We start from the raw sequence: 20,989 nt of genomic DNA, 5'->3' as shown, positions 1-20,989 counted from the left end.
CCTTAGCTTAGGCTTATCCCACTGGCTCTTTTAACTTAAATTAACCCTTTTATATTAATGTATGTTTTGCCTCATGACTTTTTACCTTTCTTTCATCCTGTATGTCTCTCTGTATCTCATTGGTGTCTCTCTCGTGCACCTAGAATGATCCCGAGTTCCCCTCTTTTTCCTGGAAGTCCCGCCCAACTCTCCTGCCTAGCTATTGGCCATTCAGCTTTCTATCACATAAATCACAGCAAGACATCTTCACACGGTGTACAAAATCCCTCAACAGAGGTTAGCATTGGGTATCATTTGATTGTTCTTCACTTTAGTCATCGAGGCAGGTTCTCTTCCTTGACACTAGAGCTCACCAGTTTAGATTAGTCTAGCCAGGCAGCTTGCTCTGTCCCTGTGTCCCAAGTGCTGGCATCATAAGCAGGTTGTCATGTAGAGGAGTCCCAGCTGTCCAAACTCTGATCCCGCGGGCTCCCATGGTAAGTAATCTCTTTCCTCACTGAGCCGTCTCCATCGCCTTCTGGTTCTTTTGGAACAGAGTTTCACCCTGTAGCTTCGGCTGGCCTGGAACTCCTTATGTTGTAGCCCAGGTGTATCTGAGACTTGCAACAATCCACACATGTCTGACTCTCAAGTGTTGAGATTTACAGATTCAGTGATGTCCTGTACTAACAGCTTTCTCTTGTCTAGTAAGCGTTTTCATTTTTTTTTTTTTTTTCGGTTTTTTCCAGACAGGGTTTCTCTGTGGCTTTGGAGCCTGTCCTGGAACTAGCTCTGTAGACCAGGCTGGTCTCGAACTCAGAGATCCGCCTGCCTCTGCCTCCCGAGTGCTGAGATTAAAGGCGTGCGCCACCATCGCCCGGCAGTGCTTTCATTTTAAAGCCATTCCATAAACAAAAGTGTTGAGAGAATTCTACATGTTGAATGACAACTCCTGACTGAAGGGACAAAAGCCTCCTACTTTCTCTGCTGATGGCCTGGAGAGAATGAATCACTGACTTTTTACCTTTCTTTCATTCTGTATGTCTCTCTGTATCTCACTGTCTAATAGAATTGGATACTTTCTCTTTCTTTTCTTTGTTTTTTCCATTTATGATTTATGAAGACTTTAGCAAGATAAGTTTTCGAATCTTAGGATATTTCAGTAATTTGAATGCTTGTGTAAGGGCTGGAAGTATATCTCAGGGTTAGAACAGTTGTCTAGTCTATGAGGCCCTGGGTTCAACCCTCAGTACCAAAGTGGGGAGGGTGGTATATATATGTATGTGTGTATGACTTGCATGTTTTGGTTACTTAAATTTTTAGTTTATTTATATTAGGAGTGTTTTGCCAGCAAATGTGTATATGTGCCTAGTGCCTATGGAGGCCCAAAGTTCCTCTGGAACTAGAGCTACAGATATTTGTGAGCTGCCATGTGGATGCTGGGACTCAAACCCAGGTCTTTAGAGATGGGGTCTTACTGTGTAGCCCAGGCTGGCCTAGAACTCACTTTGTAGACCAGGAAAACCTAGAACTTGCAGGGTCTGCCTGCCTCTGTATCTGCACTGCTGGTGTTAAGTCTTGTGCCACCATCCCAATCCCAGCTTTAAATTCTTTTCTTTTGTAAATTTTCTTTCTGAGGGGTGGTCCTTTTCCTTATTATTTTTGTTTCTTTGTTGTTTTTTGAGATAGAGTCTCATGTAGCCAGGCTGGCCTTAAATTTGTCTGTAGTCAAAATTAACCACTTTGAACTTGTGGTTCTCCTGCCCCCATCTTTCAAGTGTTTGGGTATCGGATGTGCACCGTGTTTAACATGGTAGGCAGGCCTTGTACTGACTGAGCTTTGTGTATTGTCTTCTTACCTTTAATTAAGAAATTTTAAGGGAAAATCAGTGTACTTGAGTCAGGGACAATAACCCACCTGTGGGTCCTAGCTAGAAAAGGATCTTGTGAACACAGTTGGGAGTAATACCCCGCAGAGCCAGTTCATAGCGCTTCCCTTGTTTCTTCCAGTGAGTGGAGTGCCATCGAAAAAGAAATGGGCGATGGGCTGCAGAGTGCCGGGCACCACATGGACGTGTGAGTAACTTAGGAACTATGTAGCTGGGCTTGCTCAGTGGGGAGTGCTGGGTACTCGCCGGTTTATATAAAGTTAACTGGCATTTATAGTTATGGTTTGCACGTATACAGAGAATTTGTTTCTCTAGGAACGCAAGATTGGTTTATACATGTATTCTGAAACTGTCTAATTCATACAGTAACAAAGTAAAGATAAAAATCTGTAGCCAGGTGGTGGTGATGCACGCCTTTAATCCCAGCTCTCGGGTGACAGAAGCAGGTGGATCTCCATGAGGCCAGCCTGGTCTACAGACTGAGTTCCAGGACAACCAGTTCTACACAGAGAAATTCTGTCTTGAAAAAACAAAAAAAGAGTTCAATTGAAGACAATTAAGTCCAAAAATAGATGCATACTTTTCTATAGTGAACTTTAAAAGCACTGTTGGAAAAATAAATTACTACATAGAGAAGAAAAAAAAAACCTCTGAACCAAATCTCACTTTACATAAAACGTAATTCAATTTTTATAAAATATATAAATGTATTTAGATCTTTTATATACATCATAATAAAATTAAAATTGTAGCTTTCAGGACAATATTGAAGAGAATGTATAGAGGAAAAGGTACTTTTTAATTTTTTAATTTTTTTAAGATATAGTCCTGGATGTCGTGGAATTCACTATGTAAATGAGCCTGGCCTGTCTCTGCACACCAAATGCTGGGATTCAAGCTGTGCATCAGCATGCCTAGAATAGAAAAAGAACTCTTAATTTTAAGTTGATAGAAGTTAATGCTGCATAAGGACCTCATCCAGTAGAGAAGCTGAAAACGTGCTGGAGATGGTTGATACAGCGCACATGTACCTAATTCTCCTGAAGTTCGCACTTACACCTTGTCCCAGGACTGGAGATACAAGGCAGTTGGTAAGGTGCTTGCCTAGCGTGCACAAGTCTTTGGGTTCCATCTCCAGCACCATGTAAAACCAGTTGAAGTGGGACGCAGGAAGGTGGAGGCAGGAGAACCAGAAGTTCAAGGTCAACCCTGTCTGCACAGGGAGTTTGAGGACAGTTACCTGAGACCCTGCCTCAAAAAATTCCTTTGAAGATAAATTTTATGCATTTTTTTCTATGAAAATTTTCAAATTAAATAAAGAAAAGATGGGGCTGGAGAGATGACTCAGACATCCAGAGGTCCTGCGTTCAATTCCCAGGAACCACTTGGTAGCTCACAGCCACCTATAATGAGATCTGGTGCCCTCTTCTGGTGTGCAGGTATACATGCAGGCAAGACACTGTATATGTAATTAAATAAATAAATTCTAAAAAAGAAAGAAAAGACAGGCATAAGGCAGATGAGGTAGTCAGTGGGTAAAGGCCCTTGTTTCCAAGGCTGGTGAGTACAAGTTTAAGTCCCAGGTCCCACATCCTAGAAGAAAAGGACCAATTCCCAAAAGTTGTTCTCTGTCCTCCACGATGCCCCATGGCACACATGTGCCCCCCTTATATAAATAAAATGTAATCGCCATATTTATTTATTGTTACTTTTTCAATTTTTTTATTGATTTTTATTGAGCTCTATATTTTTCTCTGCTCCCCTCCCTACATCTCCCCTCCTCTTCAACCCTCTCCCATGGTCCCCATGCTCCAAATTTACTCAGGACGTCCTGTCCTTTTTCTCATGTAGATTAGATCCATGTATGTCTCTCTTAGGGTCCTCATTGTTGTCTATGTTCTCTGCGATTGTGATTTGTAGGCTGGTTTTCTTTGCTTTATGTTTAAAAACCACTTATGAGTGAGTACATGTGATGATTATCTTTATGGGTCTGGGTTACCTCACTCAAAATGATGTTTTCCAGCTCCATCCATTTGCCTGCAAATTTCAAGATATTGTTAATTTTTCTACTGTGTAGTATCCATTGTGTAAATATACCACATTTTTCTTATCCATTCTTTGGTCAAAGGGCAATGCTGTTCATAGCAGCATTGTTTGTCATAGCCAGATCCTGGTAATTGCCATATTTAAATAGCTACTTTAAACCAATAATAAAAAGAAAAAAGGTCTTAAATATTCGTGAAAAACATGAGTATGTCAGGTAATGGATATGTTAACTGCTTGCATTAGTCATGCCATATGACTACCTATATGAAGCCATCACTTTTACATTGTGAATGCGCAGTCTTTATCAGTGCAGCTCAGGCTATTCGGTAGTAGGAAAATACTTTATTTAAAATAAATATTACTTTTCCGTATGCCATATTCAAGCTAACTAGCTTTTTTTTTAAAGATTTTTTTTTTAAAAAACTTATTAGCTGGGTGGTGGTGGCGCACAACTTTAATCTGAGCACTCTGGAGGCAGAGGCAGGTGGATCTCTGTGAGTTTGAGGCCAGCCTGGTCTTCAGAGTGAGTTCTAGGACAGTCAAGGCTACACAGAGAAACCCTGTCTCAGAAAACAAAACAAACAACTGTTTGTGTTTGTGTGAGTGTGTGCTCGAGCCGTGTGTGTGCAGATGCCACTGATGCCAGGAGAGGGTGTGGGATCCCCTGGAGATGGAGTTAAAAGTGCTTTATCTGCCACTTGCTTTAAATATTAATTTTTGTTGACACAGTTAGAGTTACTGTGTTTCTTGACAGGTACGCATCCTCTATTGATGATATTCTGGAAGATGAGGAGCACTATGCGGACCAGCTGAAGGAGTATCTCTTCTATGCAGAAGCGCTGCGGTGAGTTTAGTGATAGCCCAGAAATGTAGACAATAGGCCCCTTCTTAAGTGAGCTGACTGTGTCAGGCCCCTTGATGAGACCCAGAATATTCCCTTCTCAGGCAGAAAACCAGAAGTTCCACTCTTCACGTATCTTCTTGACAATAGCTTTTCTGTTTGGGATCATGGAGTGTCTGTTTCTTCCTGCTTTTTTCAATTTGAAGATCGGGAACAGAATACAGGCTGAGTGTGTAGAGCCCTACAGAGACAAACAGAATTCTCTGTTAGACAGACTTATTGGATAAGAAAAAGTTAGCATGTTTTCCTCCCTCCTTCTTAGTTGCTTTTCTGTTGCATTGAAGAGACACTATTACCAAGGCAGCTTACAATAGAAAGCACTTAATTGTGACCTTGGGAGGGTTAGTCCATGGGCATCATGGTGGGAGCATTGAGGCAGGCAGGCAGGCAGGCACCGTAACTTAGAGTTTACATCTGATCCACAAGCAGCAGGAAGAGAGAAACAGGGAGCTAACTTGAGTGGCATGGGCTTTTGAAGCCTCAGAGCAACCCCAGCGACACACCTCCTAATCCTTCCTAGTGTCATCAGTTGGGGACCAATCATTCATATATATGAGCCTATAGGAGCTATTCTCCTTCAAATTACCACTCTTTCTTCCTTCCTTGGATTTTTTTTTTAATTCAAGTTAGGAAAACCATTTTTCTGAAAGGGTTATTGGCTTTTGATTAGTTTTCTGTCACGTTGAAGAGCAGTATAGAATTCTATTGGAGGCAGGGCACAGTGTGCTCAGGAGGCAGCCGATCTCTGAGGTCAAGGCCCGCCTTGTCTACATAGTGAATTCCAGGCCCGCCAGGGCTATATAGTAAGAAGACCCTGTTTCCAAATTGAATGAAGAAAATAAAAAGAAGTAGAACTCTTTTGGGGGACTGGAGAGTTGGCTCAGTAGTTAAGAGTTTTACTGCTCTTCCAGAGGACCAGGTTCAATTCCCAGTACCTATGTCAGGCAGCTTACAATTAACTAGTTGTAACTCCAGCTCCAGGAGATCCGCTGCACTCATATGAACACACAAACTCATGCACACGCACACACAGAATTCAAAGTAAAAATAAAAAAAAAAAAACAATTTTACTGGGCAGACAGAAGAACTGTATTCTTTAGCTTGTCAACATGAAAACATTGGCAGTTAGCTTTTTCCTTACCTGCTTTGTGTTTCGCCAAAGTGTTTTCAGGTTATGAAGCAAAAGAGAATTGCTGCATACAGCGAATTCTGTGTAGTTCCTACGAATCATAAAAATGATCACTGTGGATTGACATGGAATGGTGCCCACTGTTTGTGGCTAAGTGTAAAAGTATAGCCGCAGTAGAGGTGTGGGTGTGTGTATAAATGCCTAGCTGTGTTCTGGAAGAGCAGGCACACTGTGTGTGGATTGTGGGTACAGTGGGATTGTGGGTGTGTGTATAAATGCCTAGCTGTGTTCTGGAAGAGCAGACACACTGTGTGTGGATTGTGGGTGTGTGTATAAATGCCTAGCTGTGTTCTGGAAGAGCAGACACACTGTGTGTGGACTGTGGGTGTGCTCTGGAAGAGCAGACACACTGTGTGTGGACTGTGGGTGTGCTCTGGAAGAGCAGACACACTGTGTGTGGACTGTGGGTGGTTTTGGAACTGCTCTATTTTGTGCATTTCTGCATTGGAATTGTCATAATACGCGTATTTCATTATGATGATTTAAAGCTAAGGTATGTCTAGATAGAAAAGGAAGGCAACTTTGAGATCCTAGGCATAACCCTATCAAAGAATGTTCACTTGTCCCAGGATTCCACAGTGTGAGCTCCTGTGGGGCATACCTGTAACCCAGCAGCTCAGGAGGCAGAGGCAAAAAGGTTTGAAATTCAAAGACAACTGTGACTAATGAGACTGTTACAGAAAGAGAGTTTGAACAATTGATAGTGGTGTGTTTATTGAAAATAATTATATAAGCCACCTTTGGCTTTGGATACGTAAAGTTTTTATGCTTAGATTCAGTTAGATTCAATTTTCAAGGTTGGACTACTACATTTTAAACATGAAACTTACAAAAGGTCACAAAAGCCCTGGACCTAGTTAGGTATGATGAATGCCTCTCCTGCACCCCTGAAACATTTCTAATATATTAAAGAAGCCAGAAAAACTCAATGGCTGTGCTTGCTCCCCCCAAGGGCTGTGTGCCGGAAGCATGAGCTTATGCAGTATGACTTGGAGACGGCTGCTCAGGACCTGGCTTCCAAGAAGCAGCAGTGCGAGGAGCTGGCCACTGGGGTGAGTGTTGTTCAGGGTTCTGCGGCTGCGGAGGCCAGAGAGCAGGAGGATCATGAGGGGACGTTAGAGGTTTTTGATTGCTTTTTTTTTTTCTGGAATGGTTTATTACAAATTACAAAATAACTGCATAGGATACAATGTGTTGGCTTCCCTTGTCTTTCCTTTCCCTTGTGTGTGTGTGTGCGCGCGCTACATGAGTGTAGTACCTGCAGGAGGCTGAAGAAGACATTTGGATCCCTTAGAACTCTTTAGGAGTTGAAGGCAGCTGTGAGTCACTGTCCTCCTAATGTGGTGCTGGAACTGAACCCAGGTCTTCTGAAAGAGCAGCAGATACTCTAACCACTGAACCATCTCCTGCCCCTTTTGGTTGCTTTCTTGATTTAATAATAAAAAAAAAAAAGATAGCAGTCAGAGCTGGAGAGATGGCTCAGCAGTTAAGAGCATTGGCTGCTCTTCCAGAAGACCTGGGTTCAATTCCCAGCACCCCCTTGGCAGCTCACAACTGTCTGTAACTCATGTTCCAAGGGATCTGATGCCCTCATATAGACATACATGCAGGTAAAACACTGATGTGCATAAAATAAAAATTAAAAAAAATAACAACCATCAAAACTATGCTCTTTTTAGTCCTTAGTCCTATCTAATTGGGCAAGGTGTTTTATAGGAATTTTAGTTCAGGAGCTGGGGAAATACTCAGTGATTAGGAGTGCTTACTGTTCTTGCAGAGAATCAGAAATTGATTCCTAGCAATTAAGTCGGGCAGCTCCCAATCACCTTTAAGTCCAGTTCCAAGGAAATCTGTTCCATATTTTGGCGTCTTTGTACACCTGAATGCCCACACACATACACACAGATTTAAAAAATTAAAAATTTTTTAAAACTTAGTTTACTTTGGAAAGCCTTACTCAATCAGAATCTCTCCTAAGAAAGTCCTTTTTAATGTTTATGGTGTGATTTGTGTACTTCTGAAGAAAATTTGGTATCTTATATAAACCTCTCTGCAGAGCCCAGCAACCTGACTAGAATGCATCAGTTGACATGGCTAGAGAAAGGTTCTCGGAACAGGGAGATAGCAAGTGCATGCTGCTTCTCGGCCACTGGTTCATGACAAGCGCTGCAGTGCTAACAGTACCTCTCAGGAAGCTGGTGTGGTGCTGCGCACCTTTAATGCCACCACTGGGAGCAGAGACAGGTGATCTCTGTTGAGTTTGAAGCACCAAAAAAACAAAACACGTCAAAACACCAGTACCGTAATGACCATTTTCAAGTAGTGTCAAGTATAATCACATTGTTACAGCCAATCCTTAGAACATGGGCATTTTATGAAACTAAATCCATTCCTGTTGACAGCTTCAGTCCTCTTCTCCCAGCCCTGGACACCACAGTCCACTTTTGCTGCTGGTCTGACCCCTTTAGATACCCCGCTTGCGTGCAGTCAGACAGTGTTTGTCTTTGTGGCTGTCGTCCCCACTTGTCATGATGGGTTGTAATACACGTCAGAATCCTCGTGTTTTTAGCTGAGTAATGTCCGTCTGTATGTTCACGCCTTGTCAGTTCGTCTGTTTCTGTTCCCTTTTAGACTGTGAGAACATTCTCATTGAAGGGAATGACCACCAAACTCTTCGGTCAAGAAGCTCCAGAGCAGAGAGAAGCCAGAGTGAAGGTGCTAGAGGAGCAGATCGGTGAAGGGGAGCAGCAGCTGAAGTCCAAAAACCTGGAAAGCAGGTAAAATGCTGCTGCTCAACAAGACTGCTGTGACGGACATGTGTTCTCTAGTGACAGCGCCTGCATGCCACCCAGGTGCTTACTGCACAGCTGGAGTAACGAAACCATGTGTAGGGAGGGGGCAGGGAAGGGATAGGGCATCGGCTTTGTGATTTTTATTCTTATACTTTTCATGATTCTTACTCTTTGCGCATTCTCTGAGCCCTTTCTTTAGCCCCATTTAACAAAACCTGATCCTGCAGACACAACACAAGTGCCCTTCACCGACTATCATGGCATGGAACCTGTTCTTCTCTAGTCTTTTTTTTTTTTTGGTTTTTTGAGACAGAGTTTCTCTGTGGTTTTAGAGCCTCTTTTCTAGTCTTACCGTTGGCACTGGGTGGGTAGGTGGTCAGTGATTGTCTCTGGCAGTTTGTGGGACCTTCAGAGTCATGAACTGTGAGAATTGTACCCCCTTCTTAGCTTGAAATGTACTGGAGATTTTATTGGTGAGGGTTGGGGGCTTAGTCACACTGTGTTACTCAGGCTCATGAACTCCCAGGACTTAAACCTTCCCCCTTAAACCTCCCTAGTAGCTGGTGCTACAGGTACTTGTCACTGAGCCCAGCAGTCAAAGTTTAAGAGACAGATTGTCATTTAAGATTTGTTTATTTTTATTTTATATATATGAGTATTTTGCCTCACATATATGTATACACAGCATACATGCCAAGTGGCCATGAAGGTCAGAAGGGGTGTCAGGTCCTCTGGAACTAGGGTTACAGACAGTTTTGAGCTGCCATGTCGCTACTGCGAATTGAACCCAGGTCTTCTTCAAGAGCATTAACCACTGAGCCATCTCTCCAGCTCCAAGTTGTCTTTTAAATCATACACATGCTAATCAGGATTCATAATCGATGTATGTTTCCCAGTGGCCCAAGGCAGACATTTCCTGTGGCATATATGTCTGTAAGTGGGTCCAGAAGCCATCCATATCTGTCTGAAGCAGAGCTGTGGCAACAGTATTAACGTATATAGAGATAGTGGGCATAATGTGGAAGACTATTCAGATACTTCTGTTTTCCACTCACATCTTAGGGAAAGGAAAAATAGGTATCTTATACAAGCAAGCAGCGACAGCCTGAGGAGATGTAAAGATGTCTGTTTACTCCAGTTAGGGCACACCAAAGAGACAGTTCACTTGGTGAACCCGTGAGTTCATTGGGTTAATTGCAGTAACATGGACCCACACCCCTGGAGTCCTGCCCAGCTTATAGACAGCTCCACAGAAGTGATTCTTTCCCTGGGAGTTTGCTCACTGCCTCTGTGGCCTCCAGAAGGAGCCTTGTAAGTTTTGCAGCTTTCTGAGAGTCCAAAGCCTTACTAGTGACCCTAGTGTCCCTCCTCCCTTAGCAAAAGGTGTTTCAGCTTGGAGGAAATGACTGCTTGAACTGCTTGGTTGGGTTTGTGATGCAGCATCTTTAAATGAGAATAAGCATGGCTGTATGTTTGATTTCAGAGAATTTGTGAAGAATGCATGGGCTGATATCGAGCGCTTCAAAGAGCAGAAGAACCGGGACCTAAAGGAAGCCCTCATCAGCTATGCCGTCATGCAGATTAGCATGTGCAAAAAGGTAGCCAGCCCTCATGAGGATGCAGCTGTGGCTGCAGTGTGGCAGCTGGCTCAGAAGTGCATGCCTGCTAGGAAGGCAGCTTAGTTAGGAGAGTGGAAGGCCTGTGAGGTGGCTCCCTGGGGAAAGGTACTACTGTCAAACTGATGACTTAATGTGAGTCCCACTTCCCACACAGTAGAAGGACTGGAGAACTCACTCCAGTTCTTGCAAGTATCTTCTGACCTCCACACACTGAGACAAATGAAAATAAGAAGGGCTAGACAGACTGAAAAGAGAGTGGGTTCCTGTTTCATCCCGCCTTGTGTTCCTCTCTAGTGCTGATATTAAAGGTGTGCACCACCACCGCCCGGCCTCTATGGCTAACTAGTGTGGCTGCTGGGATTAAAGGTGTGTGCCACCACTTCCTGGCCTGTATTGCTGACTAGTGTGGCTAGCTTTGCACTCTGATCTTCAGGCAAGCTTTACTTGTTAGATCATAAACAAAATATCACTATATCCATGCATATCCCTCTTTTTTTTTTTCAAACCCATGTACGTGCCTTTGCTGAACAAGAGCCCTACCACTGAGCCACAGTCCCAGATAAAGTCATGCCTGTACCTCGGCCTGCCTTGAGCTCACTATGTATCCAAGCTTGACTTGAATTCCCTGTGTATCCCAGGCTAGCCTGAAGCTCACTGTGCAGCACAGGCTTCCCTCACGCTCTTACTTCTGCCTCCATTTCCTAGGTGTTGAGATTAAGTGTAAACTGGGCTGTGGGGGCACACGCCTTTAATCCCAGCACTCAGGAGACAGATCTCTGAGTTCAAGGCCGTTCTGGCCTACAAAGTTGAGTTCCAGGATAGCAAGAACTGATTCAAAGAAAAACCCTGTCTTGAAAAACCAAATTTAAAAGAAAATAAAAAAAGATGATACCGTATCTGGTGCATAACAGGGTCTTTTTCTTTAGAAACGTAAAAATTAGGTACCCAGCCGGGCGATGGTGGCGAATGCCTTTAATCCCAGCACTCGAGAGGCAGAGGCAGGCAGATCTCTGTGAGTTTGAGGCCAGCCTGGTCTAGAAGAGCTAGTTCCAGGACAGGAACCAAAAAGCTAAGGAGAAACCATGTCTGGAAAATCAAAAAAAAAAAAAAAAATTTGGTGCCCAAAGTTAAGATTGACATTAGTTTATTCTTGGGTAAATATGAGTATATTTTACATATGTAGTTACATCATATCATTATTGATTAACTTAGGTTCCTTGGCTTGACTGAATTGCAGTAATGAAACAGTAAAAGCACGCAAATCACGAAGCATTTTAGTTAGTAGCTGGGCTGGGGCAGTTAGCAGAGTGCTCACCTAGCATGCCAGAGCTCTGTACTTGGTCCCCAGCCCTGCATACTAGGCATGCTGATGCACCTTATAGTCCTGGCTCTAGGGAAGGAGATCTGAGGCAGGAAGATCATACTGAGTTCAAGAGTAGCCTGGGCTATTTGCACCCCTCTCCCACTCCAAAACAAAAAATAGTATTTCTGGTTTTGGTTAACCTTTGTAATAGTGAGTTATCTAATTTATCAAATCAAGTAGGCTAAAGCTTTTGGGTTTTCTTTTTTATTTCTTTAAAAGACTTACTTTTATTTTTAATTATGAGTATATATGTGTCTTATGTGTAGGTACTGGTCATGAGTGCAGGTACCTGAAGAGGCATCAGCTCCCCCACAGCTGGAGTTAGTTGTGAGCAGCCTGATGTGGGGCACTGGAGACCAAACTCAGGTCCTCTGCAAGAACAGTGCAGGCTCTCTTAGCCACTAAGCATCTCTCCAGCCCTAGGCTGAAGTTTAAAAATAAATATTGGGGGGCCTGGAGAGATGGCTCTTCCAAAGGTCCTGAGTTCAATTCCCGGCAACCACATGGTGGCTCACAACCATCTGTAATGAGGTCTGGTGCCCTCTTCTGGCCTGCAGACATACAGACAGAATATTGTGTACATAATAAATAAATAAATATTTTAAAAATAAATAAGTAAATATTGGACAGGTGCGGTTACACACACGTTTAATTCTAGCACTTCGGAGGCAGAAGCAGGCAGGTCTCTGTTTGAAGCCGGTCTGGTCTGTATGGTGAGTTCCTGGCTATCCAGAGCTACATAATCTGTCTCAAAACAAACAAGTTAAAAATTGATTTTTCATTTATTTTATGTAGCATATAGCACAGATATAATGAATATTTCAGTGACTCAGAACATAGAAGTAAACATCCCCCCACCACGATCCCTTTTAAAAGTCATTCCTCTATCACACTTCAGTGTGCATCCTTTTGGGTGTTTATATAGCAACAGTCATTTAGAAAATGCTTGCATTTCTCCATCCCTCAGACAAAACTGCATTGTATGTGCTCATGTGAACTCTTATGCAACAGTGCTGAGACCTATCATATTTTTTTCTTTTATAAAAAGCAGTTTTTATGTGGGAGGTGGGGCACGCATGTGGGTCCTGGAGAGCCACCTCACTGCTTCCTGTTTTCTTTAATCAGGGTAGGGCCTAACGGTGTGGCCCAGATTGGAGGAGTCTGGTGTCTTCCAAGCATAGAGTCCTATCATCTGCAAACAGGGACAGTTTGACGTCTTTGTCCCCTTTTGTGTCGCTTTGATGGCTTTCCTCCCATTAGAGTGATGTTTTCATTCCCCAGTCACCACGATGTTGGTTCTAGGGCAGAATCACATTGTAAGTTTCTTTTGTTTTCAGGGAATTCAAGTTTGGACCAATGCTAAGGAGTGCTTTAGCAAGATGTAATCCGAGAAAGTGACTTTCTCTCCAATCAAAGTGCCCCAAAATGAAGCACAAGTAAAAAGAAATTCAGTTGCTACCTAATACACATAAAAGCATACAGTAAATTGAACAAATCAGCTTTCTTTAACTTAAGTATTTGTGTTCATATAGCACAAAGGGATACATTTTAATGAAGAATAATTTGAGGTTTTGGGGACTGGTGCTGATTCCAAAAGTTAATTTATAAGATATACCAACAGATTATTCATCAGGCTTCTGAACCAACGACTGAGTGTTAGGGTGTTAGTTAATTCCCACCTGCTCCTCTCAGTGCCAGCTGTTCCAGATCTCCTCACGTCGGGAGTCTTTCCAAGAGGACATTCCTATCTTTACTTGGTGGGACTCACTTCTGCTGTTGGGCTATTTTATCTGCCTTATAGTTGAGCTGTTTAGTTTGACAAAGCTCAGCAGAAACTTATTGTGAAATCTGAGGTTTCCTTCCCTGTTCGTAGATCCCTGTACCATCTGCGTACACTAGAAAAAATGCCTTCAGTTTGTGTTTCACCAAAATTTTGATACTGGTGAGAAATTTTATACTGCCAACAAAGAAGTCTCGGCTTCTCAGATATGCAGTGGAGTAAATACATTATTATGATCTAGCAATCACTCTATAGAAAGTTTTAATTGAACATTATTATCCTCAAATAATTGTTAACCTCAGCAACGAGCCTCCATTCTTCAGCTTGGCTCTGTGCACATGGCATTTCAGGGTACGAGATGTAGCGTTTCCATGTGTAAGACACTCACAGTGAACACATGTGGGCTGGTACCTTCATCATTAATGTGCTTTTCTATTGCCTGGCTGTGGTTTTTGTAAAGATAAATTATGTTGTTGTGTTTTTAATGTGTGTGTGTCATGGTACATGTTCAGAAGCCAAGCACTCTCTCTGCCAGCTTGCAGAATATTAACTGTGCACTCATCATTTCTAATGTTTTAAAACTATACTCAGTACTGTTTAACATTTGACTTTTTTACATGTTTAAAATGTTGCTGGATTTTTGTGCTGTTTGCCAAACTTATACAATAAATAAAGAAAATGTGTGTTTATTTCCAAAAGATTCCTGTTATTTTACAATGCTCCATGCATGTAAATACCCGATTTTTTGGTAGAAAATAATGCATGTCATATTTTATTTTAAAGTGACCTAAATGTTGGTGTTTTAAAACATAAGATGTTGCTATGGTTTGTGTTTTTTTGAGACAGGGTATCATGTAGCCTTTGCTAATTCTGGAACTGGTTATGTAGACCAGGCTGGACTCAGAAAGATCCGCCTACCTCTGCCTCTGCCTCTGCCTCTGCCTCCCGAATGAGTGCTAGGATTGAAGGCGTGCGCCAACATGCCTGGGTGTGCTGTGGTCTTTAAAAAGAACATTTAAAAGCAAAAGTTACCTGTGTGGATACACATTTTCTCCCTCTGTGTTCTAACCTCTTGATTAACAAAATACCCTCTACGTGGTCGTTAGAAGTCACATGCCAAGACTTGAGTTGTAGCTCGTTACAGAGTGCTCACCTTCCTATGTGCAAGGTCCTGGCTCGGGTTCCTAATGCCCACACAAGTAAATGACAAGCTTTATTTCGCTGTGATGGACATGCCTGTAATACCAGCACTCAGCCGGTGGGGGAACACAGGTTTGAGGCTGGCCTGGGCTACATCGTTCCAAGCCAGCATGAGCTACAAAGGGAAGTCTTTTTTTTTTTTTCCGCCCAAGAAGAAGGCTCTTTAAAAAAAAAAAAAAAAGCCGGGCGGTGGTGGCGCACGCCTTTAATCCCAGCACTCGGGAGGCAGAGGCAGGCGGATCTCTGTGAGTTCGAGACCAGCCTGGTCTACAGAGCTAGTTCCAGGACAGGCTCCAAAGCCACAGAGAAACCCTGTCTCGAAAAACCAAAATAAAATAAAATAAAATAAAATTAAAAAAAAAAAAAAAGATTTATTTATTTACTGTGTAAACATTGTTCTGCCTGCATAACTGGAGAGGACAACAGATCTCATTATAGATGGTTGTGAGCCACCATGGGGTTGCTGGGAACTGAACTCAGGACCTTTGGGAGAAAAGCCAGTGCTCTTAACCTCTGAGCCACCTCTCCAGCCCGAGAAGGCTCTTTCTTAAACTGACTTCAACAACATGTGGCAGATTAATGAGAAGTGTTTGGAAAGAAGAATTAGAGCCAACTGTGGTGCTGTATGTCTGCAGTCCCCGCTGCACAGGGCGGAAGCGCTAGGATCCTTTCAGCCAAGCCAATGTGCTGAGACTCAATCTTAGTTCTTGTCTTTGTAAATATGTGTGTGTGTTTATATATGTGTGTATGAATATGAATTAGGATAGAATGTGACCTTTTCTAAAACATTGCAAACACACTTGGTTTGACTGGGGACTGTCTTGATGGGTACTGTTACTCAGTTTTACAGAACTCATAAGGGAATTTTATTATGGAATTTATATTATCTAGATAAAATAGTCTAGGGTCACAGAGACAGCTCAGCAGGTAAAGCCACTGCTGCCCCCACCACCGCTGTGCCCACCAGCCTGGGTCTGATCCTGAGACCCATGTCCTGGAAGGAAAGAATGACTTCTGCAGATTGTCATCTGACCACCACACCAGTGCCCTGGCACATGCACACACACACACAAACAAAAATTGGTATGTAAAAATCAGAATGGATTAGTAAAAGCAAAGTGTTTTCCAAAGATAAATGTAGAAAGATAGTATGAGCAGTGACTGAGGAAAAGTGACCCAGTGAGCTAACAGAAGTACTTAAAGACTGGGGTACAGTCAGTTTGATAAAGTTGAAGCACTAAAGTTATATTTGACCTTCATTTACATCCAAATTAACCATCACCTTCCTGTGAAAGCCTGAAGACAGGTGTCATTGTGAATTACATGGAGCATTCCAAACAGGAACTGAGGGTGCCCATTTGAGCATCCTTAAACACAAAGTACCCAGCCTGAAATGGAGCAAGAAGTCAAGAGTTGTAACAAGAGGCTGGAGAGGTGGCTCATCTGTAGCTCACAGATGTAACTCCAGCTCCTGGGATCCAGCGTCTCTGGCTTTCCACAGGTGCTTGGTGTTCATGTGCACATACCCAGTGCAGATACACACCTCCGTGTAATCACAGAAGATAACACTTATATGTACAAAACAGGAGTGTTAGGCTTTTTCAATCCTTTTTATCCTTTAGACTTTTATATATTGTCCAGCTGGTAGCACACCATTAATCTCAGCTGGGAAGGAAGGCAGATGGGCAAGTGGGTCTTGTGAGTTCAAAACCAGCCTGGTTTACTTAGCACATTCCAGGCTAGCCAGGGCTGCACCATAGTTAGATGCTGTCTCAAAAAAGAAAAAAATTAGCCAGGTGGTGGTGGCACACACCTGTCATCCTAGCACTCGGGAGGCAGAGGCAGGTGGATCTCAGTGAGTTTGAGGTTAGTCTGGTGTAGAGTGAGTTCCAGAAAACTGTTTCACAGAGAAACCCTTTCTCAGTATGGAGGTTGGTTTTTGGAGACAGGATTTCTCTGTATAACAACCCTAGCTGTCCTGGAACTAGCTCTTGTAAACCAGGCTAGCCTTGAACTCACAGAGACCCACCTGCCTCTGCCTTCTGAGTGCTGGGATGAAAAGCATGCCCGATTTGTTTTTGTTTTTACTTCTTTCCGAGACTCCTAGAAAGTTTCTCCTAAGAAGAAGATTAGAAATTTGTTTCAGGGTTAACAAACCACAGAAAACAAAAAGGCTAACCCATAATTATAATTTCTTCTTAAATTATCTATCTTTAGGTACATACTTGAAAGGACACTAAAAGGAAAAACAGCACAAAAGTGACAGTGCCTCAGAGCATAAGGGGAAGAACAATATAAAACGCCTAACTCAAGCTGGGCAGTGGTGGCCTTTAATCCCAGCACTCGGGAGCCAGAGGCAGGCGGATCTCTGTGAGTTCGAGGCCAGCCTGGTCTACAAGAGCTAGTTCCTTCCAGGACAGGCTCCAAAGCCACAGAGAAACCCTGTCTCGAAAAAAAACAAAAAACAAAAAAACCCTCCTAACTCAGCATCTGCGTACATGTACATGCACATGCACGCGTGCGCGCACAATACGCACACACATACAGAGGGCGTGTACATGTAGGGGTAGAAAAGGCGACTTGCATTGTTGCTCATATTGCAAACATTCAGCAGGATACCATCTGGAGTGGATGCACGTATTGGAAGACGGGCAAGCTATGAAGTAACTCAGTTCCTCAACTTTAGTGTGCTTATAAATCATGTGATCTAGTTGAAGATCTAGTTGAAATATAAATTCTGATTGAGTTTTTTGGGCCTAGGGCATGAGAGTTGCATTTCTCCTGATAAAACTGAAGGTTCATTTTGGCTAATCTGGCAGGCCAGGGACCTTCTGGTTTCTGTGGGTATCTGTACACACAAGGCGTACTCACGCAAAGCTTTGTTTTTAGGTTTTTGTTTTATTTTGTATGTGTATGTTTCTCCTGCACACGTGTGCCATTTGAATGTCTGAAGCATTATTTCTGTGAGTGTGCATGATGTTTCTAGAGATTAACATTGATCAGTAGACTGAACACAAGGGGTGCCCACCTCAGGGTGGGTGAAAAACATTGTAACAGCTGTTGAGGGTTCAGATACAGCACAGGCTACTCTCAAAAAGAGAGTATAAGACAACCAGTATTGTTGAGGGTGCAGGGAAACCGGGACCTTGGGCACCAGTACAGGGATGTGAAGAGAAACCGGACTCTGGTGAAACAGTATGGCAGTTCTCCCCAAAGTTAAAACTAAGCTGGGCATGTCTGCACAGGCCTATGACCCCAGCAGTTGGAAAGGAGAAGCAGGAAGACCAGGAGTTCAAGGTCATCCTCAGTTACTTAGCCAGTTCAAGGCCAGCCTTGGCAGTTTGGCCCCTCAAACCAAAACAAAACTTGTTTGGTATTTGTTTGTTTGAGATAGGGTTTCTCTGTGCAACCCTGGCTGTCCTGGAATCAAAACAAAAGCTGTTTGGTTTGTTTGTTTGTTTGTTTGAGACAGAGTTTCTCTGTGTAACCCTGTCTGTATCCTAGAACTCCTACTGTAGACCAGACTGGCTTTAAACTGACAGCTGGGATTAAAGGCGTGTGCTACCACCACCCAGCTAAAAAACGTGAGACCATCCTGGACTACATGCAACCTTGTCTCAAATATAGGTAGATAGGCAGAAAGATTAGATAGATAGATAGATAGATAGATAGATAGATAGATAGATAGATAGATAGATAGATAGATAGATAATAGAGAGATAGGTTGATCAATGGTAGATGGATGGAGATAGATAGATAGATAGATAGATAGATAGATAGATAGATAGATAGATAGATAGATAGATAATAGAGAGATAGGTTGATCAATGGTAGATGGATGGAGATAGATAGATAGATAGATAGATAGATAGATAGATAGATAGATAGATAGATAGATAGATGTAGGTAAGTAGATAGGTAAATAAATAGGTAGGTAGATAGAAAGATAGGTAGATTACATAAGAGACATGGACCTCAAGCCTTTTCATAATCAACTTTAACCAATTCATGGTCCAACCACTTCTTTTGTTTGTTTGTTTTGAAATAGGGTCTTTTTATGTAGCCCAGGCTGGCATCAAACTCACAGAGATCCACCCTGTGCCTCCCCAGTGCTGGGATTAAAGGTGTGCGCCACCACCACCCAGCCCTCTAATCTACATTTTAACCTACCTTATAGGCACGAGTCCTGGTTTGCTTTCTGTTGCTGTGAAAAGAACACTGACCAAAAAGCACCCTGGGGAGGGAGAGTGTTTATTTGATTTACAGCTTTCAGGTCATTGTCAAGGGATGTTAGAGCAGGCCCTCAAGGGAGTAGAAGCCGTGTAGGAAGGCTGCTCACTGGCTGTCTGGTAGCCGCACGGTCAGCTACCTTTCTTATACAGCCCAGGCCGCCTACCCAGAGATGGCACCACCCACAATGGGCTAAGCCTTCCTATGTCAATTGGCAAGCGAGAAAATGCTCCCCCAGACATGTCCACAGGCCAATCTAATGGAGGCAATTCTTGACTAGGCATTTCCTCTTTCCAGGTGTGTCAAATTGACAACCAAGAGCCCTGCTACCTCGCTGGACCTTGAGCTCACTCAGTTGGCTTGGCCAGTGGGCTCTGGGACCTGCCTGTGACTGCTGCCTCAGCAGTGGGACTCTAAGTACATATTGCTTGCCCAGTTTTTTATGTGGGCTCTGGGGATCAAGCTCAGGGCCTTGTGTCTTTGTGGCAAGCATTTTACCGATGACCACCTTACGGCCCTTATTTTTGCCAGTGTCTTCTGTGGCCCATGCTTTCCTCTGTCTCCTGATCCTCCGGCCTTGGCCTTCAAGTTCACAGCATTACAGGTGAGTGCCACCACACTCAACTCATTTCTAGATTCGATAAAATTTTAATTTTCAGTTGCCTGCTGCTGAGTTATTTGTTCTTAAAAATCGTCTGGTGTTTTTGACTCAGCTGTCCACGTGCCATCCAGGCAACTCTCTCCCAGTGCTCGTGCCCTTGGCTGGCTTCCTCTGTTAACTGCCACCTGTTAGACTTGTCCCACCCCTCCTGATTTCTCAATAGCTCCCATCTCCAATCCACGGTGCCCTATTAACATGGGCCTATGACATCACCATTTGGGTCGGTGACAGGAATTATGAGACCAGGGTGTCATTCAACACAGCTGGAAGGGGCTGGAGAGATGGCTCAACTGTTAAGAGCACTGGCTGCTCTTCCAGAGGACCCAGGTTAACTCTTAGCACCCACGTGGTGGCTCATTACCTGTCTATAACTCCAGTTCCAGGAGATCTGACGCCCTCACACAGAAATGTAGGCAAAACACCAAAGCACATTAGATAGATAGATAGATAGATAGATAGATAGATAGATAGATAGATGATAGATAGATAGATAGATAGATAGATAGATAGATAGATAGATAGCCGGGCGGTGGTGGCGCACACCTTTAATCCCAGCACTCGGGAGGCAGAGGCAGGCGGATCTCTGTGAGTTCGAGACCAGCCTGGTCTACAAGAGCTAGTTCCAGGACAGGCTCCAAAACCACAGAGAAACCCTGTCTCGAAAAACAAAACAAAAAAAAGATAGATAGATAGACAGACAGACAGACAGACAGACAGACAGACAGATAGATAGATAGATAGATAGATAGATGATAGATAGATAGAACAACTGGAAACTGTTCCATGAGATCCGGTTCTCCAATGAGATGAATAGTTAAAGGACACTAGGCTTTGGTTGGCTAATAGTTTGATTGTAGTGTCCTCTCACCCCCATATAGTTCATTTTCTAGTTTAAGATATTGAAATTCAGAGAAGACCTCTGTCCAGTTGGTTACCTTCCTCTCTTGTAGGTGGTTCCAGGACTTTAGTCCAGGCAGGGATTCCAGTGGATGCCCCAAATAACCAGCCTCACATGTTCTAGGAATATGCCACTAGGTGGTAGTAGAACCAACAGACCCGAAAGGAACCTCTGCTTGAAGCGGGGTGTGTGTGGGGGGTGGCGTTGGTTGGTTTTTTCTCCCCTATAAAAGCAGCACTGACCATTATTGATTTGACTAAAACGAGATTATTCAGTAAAATAAACATTAACCTAACAACCATATTCCTTGGAGTAAAAAGATAATAAAGTAAACAGATTTTACTATTTTTAATATTTATTTCTTATTACACAGTGTTCAGTCTGCAGGCCAGAAGAGGGAACCAGACCAAGTTACAGATGGTTGTGAGCCACCATGTGGTTG

The 20,989-nt window shown here is 43.1% G+C and overlaps 1 protein-coding gene across 1 annotated transcript in view; it reads left to right on the top strand.

The window, feature by feature from the left end:
• Nucleotides 1-14,362, top strand: part of Snx4 (sorting nexin 4) — a 59,624-nt gene extending 45,262 nt beyond the window's left edge. The window contains exons 9-14 of the mRNA XM_075965890.1: nucleotides 1,990-2,055; nucleotides 4,669-4,758; nucleotides 6,957-7,056; nucleotides 8,636-8,781; nucleotides 10,280-10,394; nucleotides 13,116-14,362. Coding sequence (XP_075822005.1) covers nucleotides 1,990-2,055; nucleotides 4,669-4,758; nucleotides 6,957-7,056; nucleotides 8,636-8,781; nucleotides 10,280-10,394; nucleotides 13,116-13,163 — 565 coding nt within the window. The 3' untranslated portion in view covers nucleotides 13,164-14,362. The remainder of the gene's footprint in view (nucleotides 1-1,989; nucleotides 2,056-4,668; nucleotides 4,759-6,956; nucleotides 7,057-8,635; nucleotides 8,782-10,279; nucleotides 10,395-13,115) is intronic.
• Nucleotides 14,363-20,989: the final 6,627 nt, after the last annotated feature.

The sequence above is a fragment of the Microtus pennsylvanicus genome, chromosome 1, assembly GCF_037038515.1.
Source record: "Microtus pennsylvanicus isolate mMicPen1 chromosome 1, mMicPen1.hap1, whole genome shotgun sequence".
Taxonomy (NCBI): Eukaryota; Metazoa; Chordata; class Mammalia; order Rodentia; family Cricetidae; genus Microtus; species Microtus pennsylvanicus.
The sequence above is the reverse complement of the archived record's forward strand: the minus strand, read 5'-3'. Positions and strand labels throughout refer to the sequence as shown.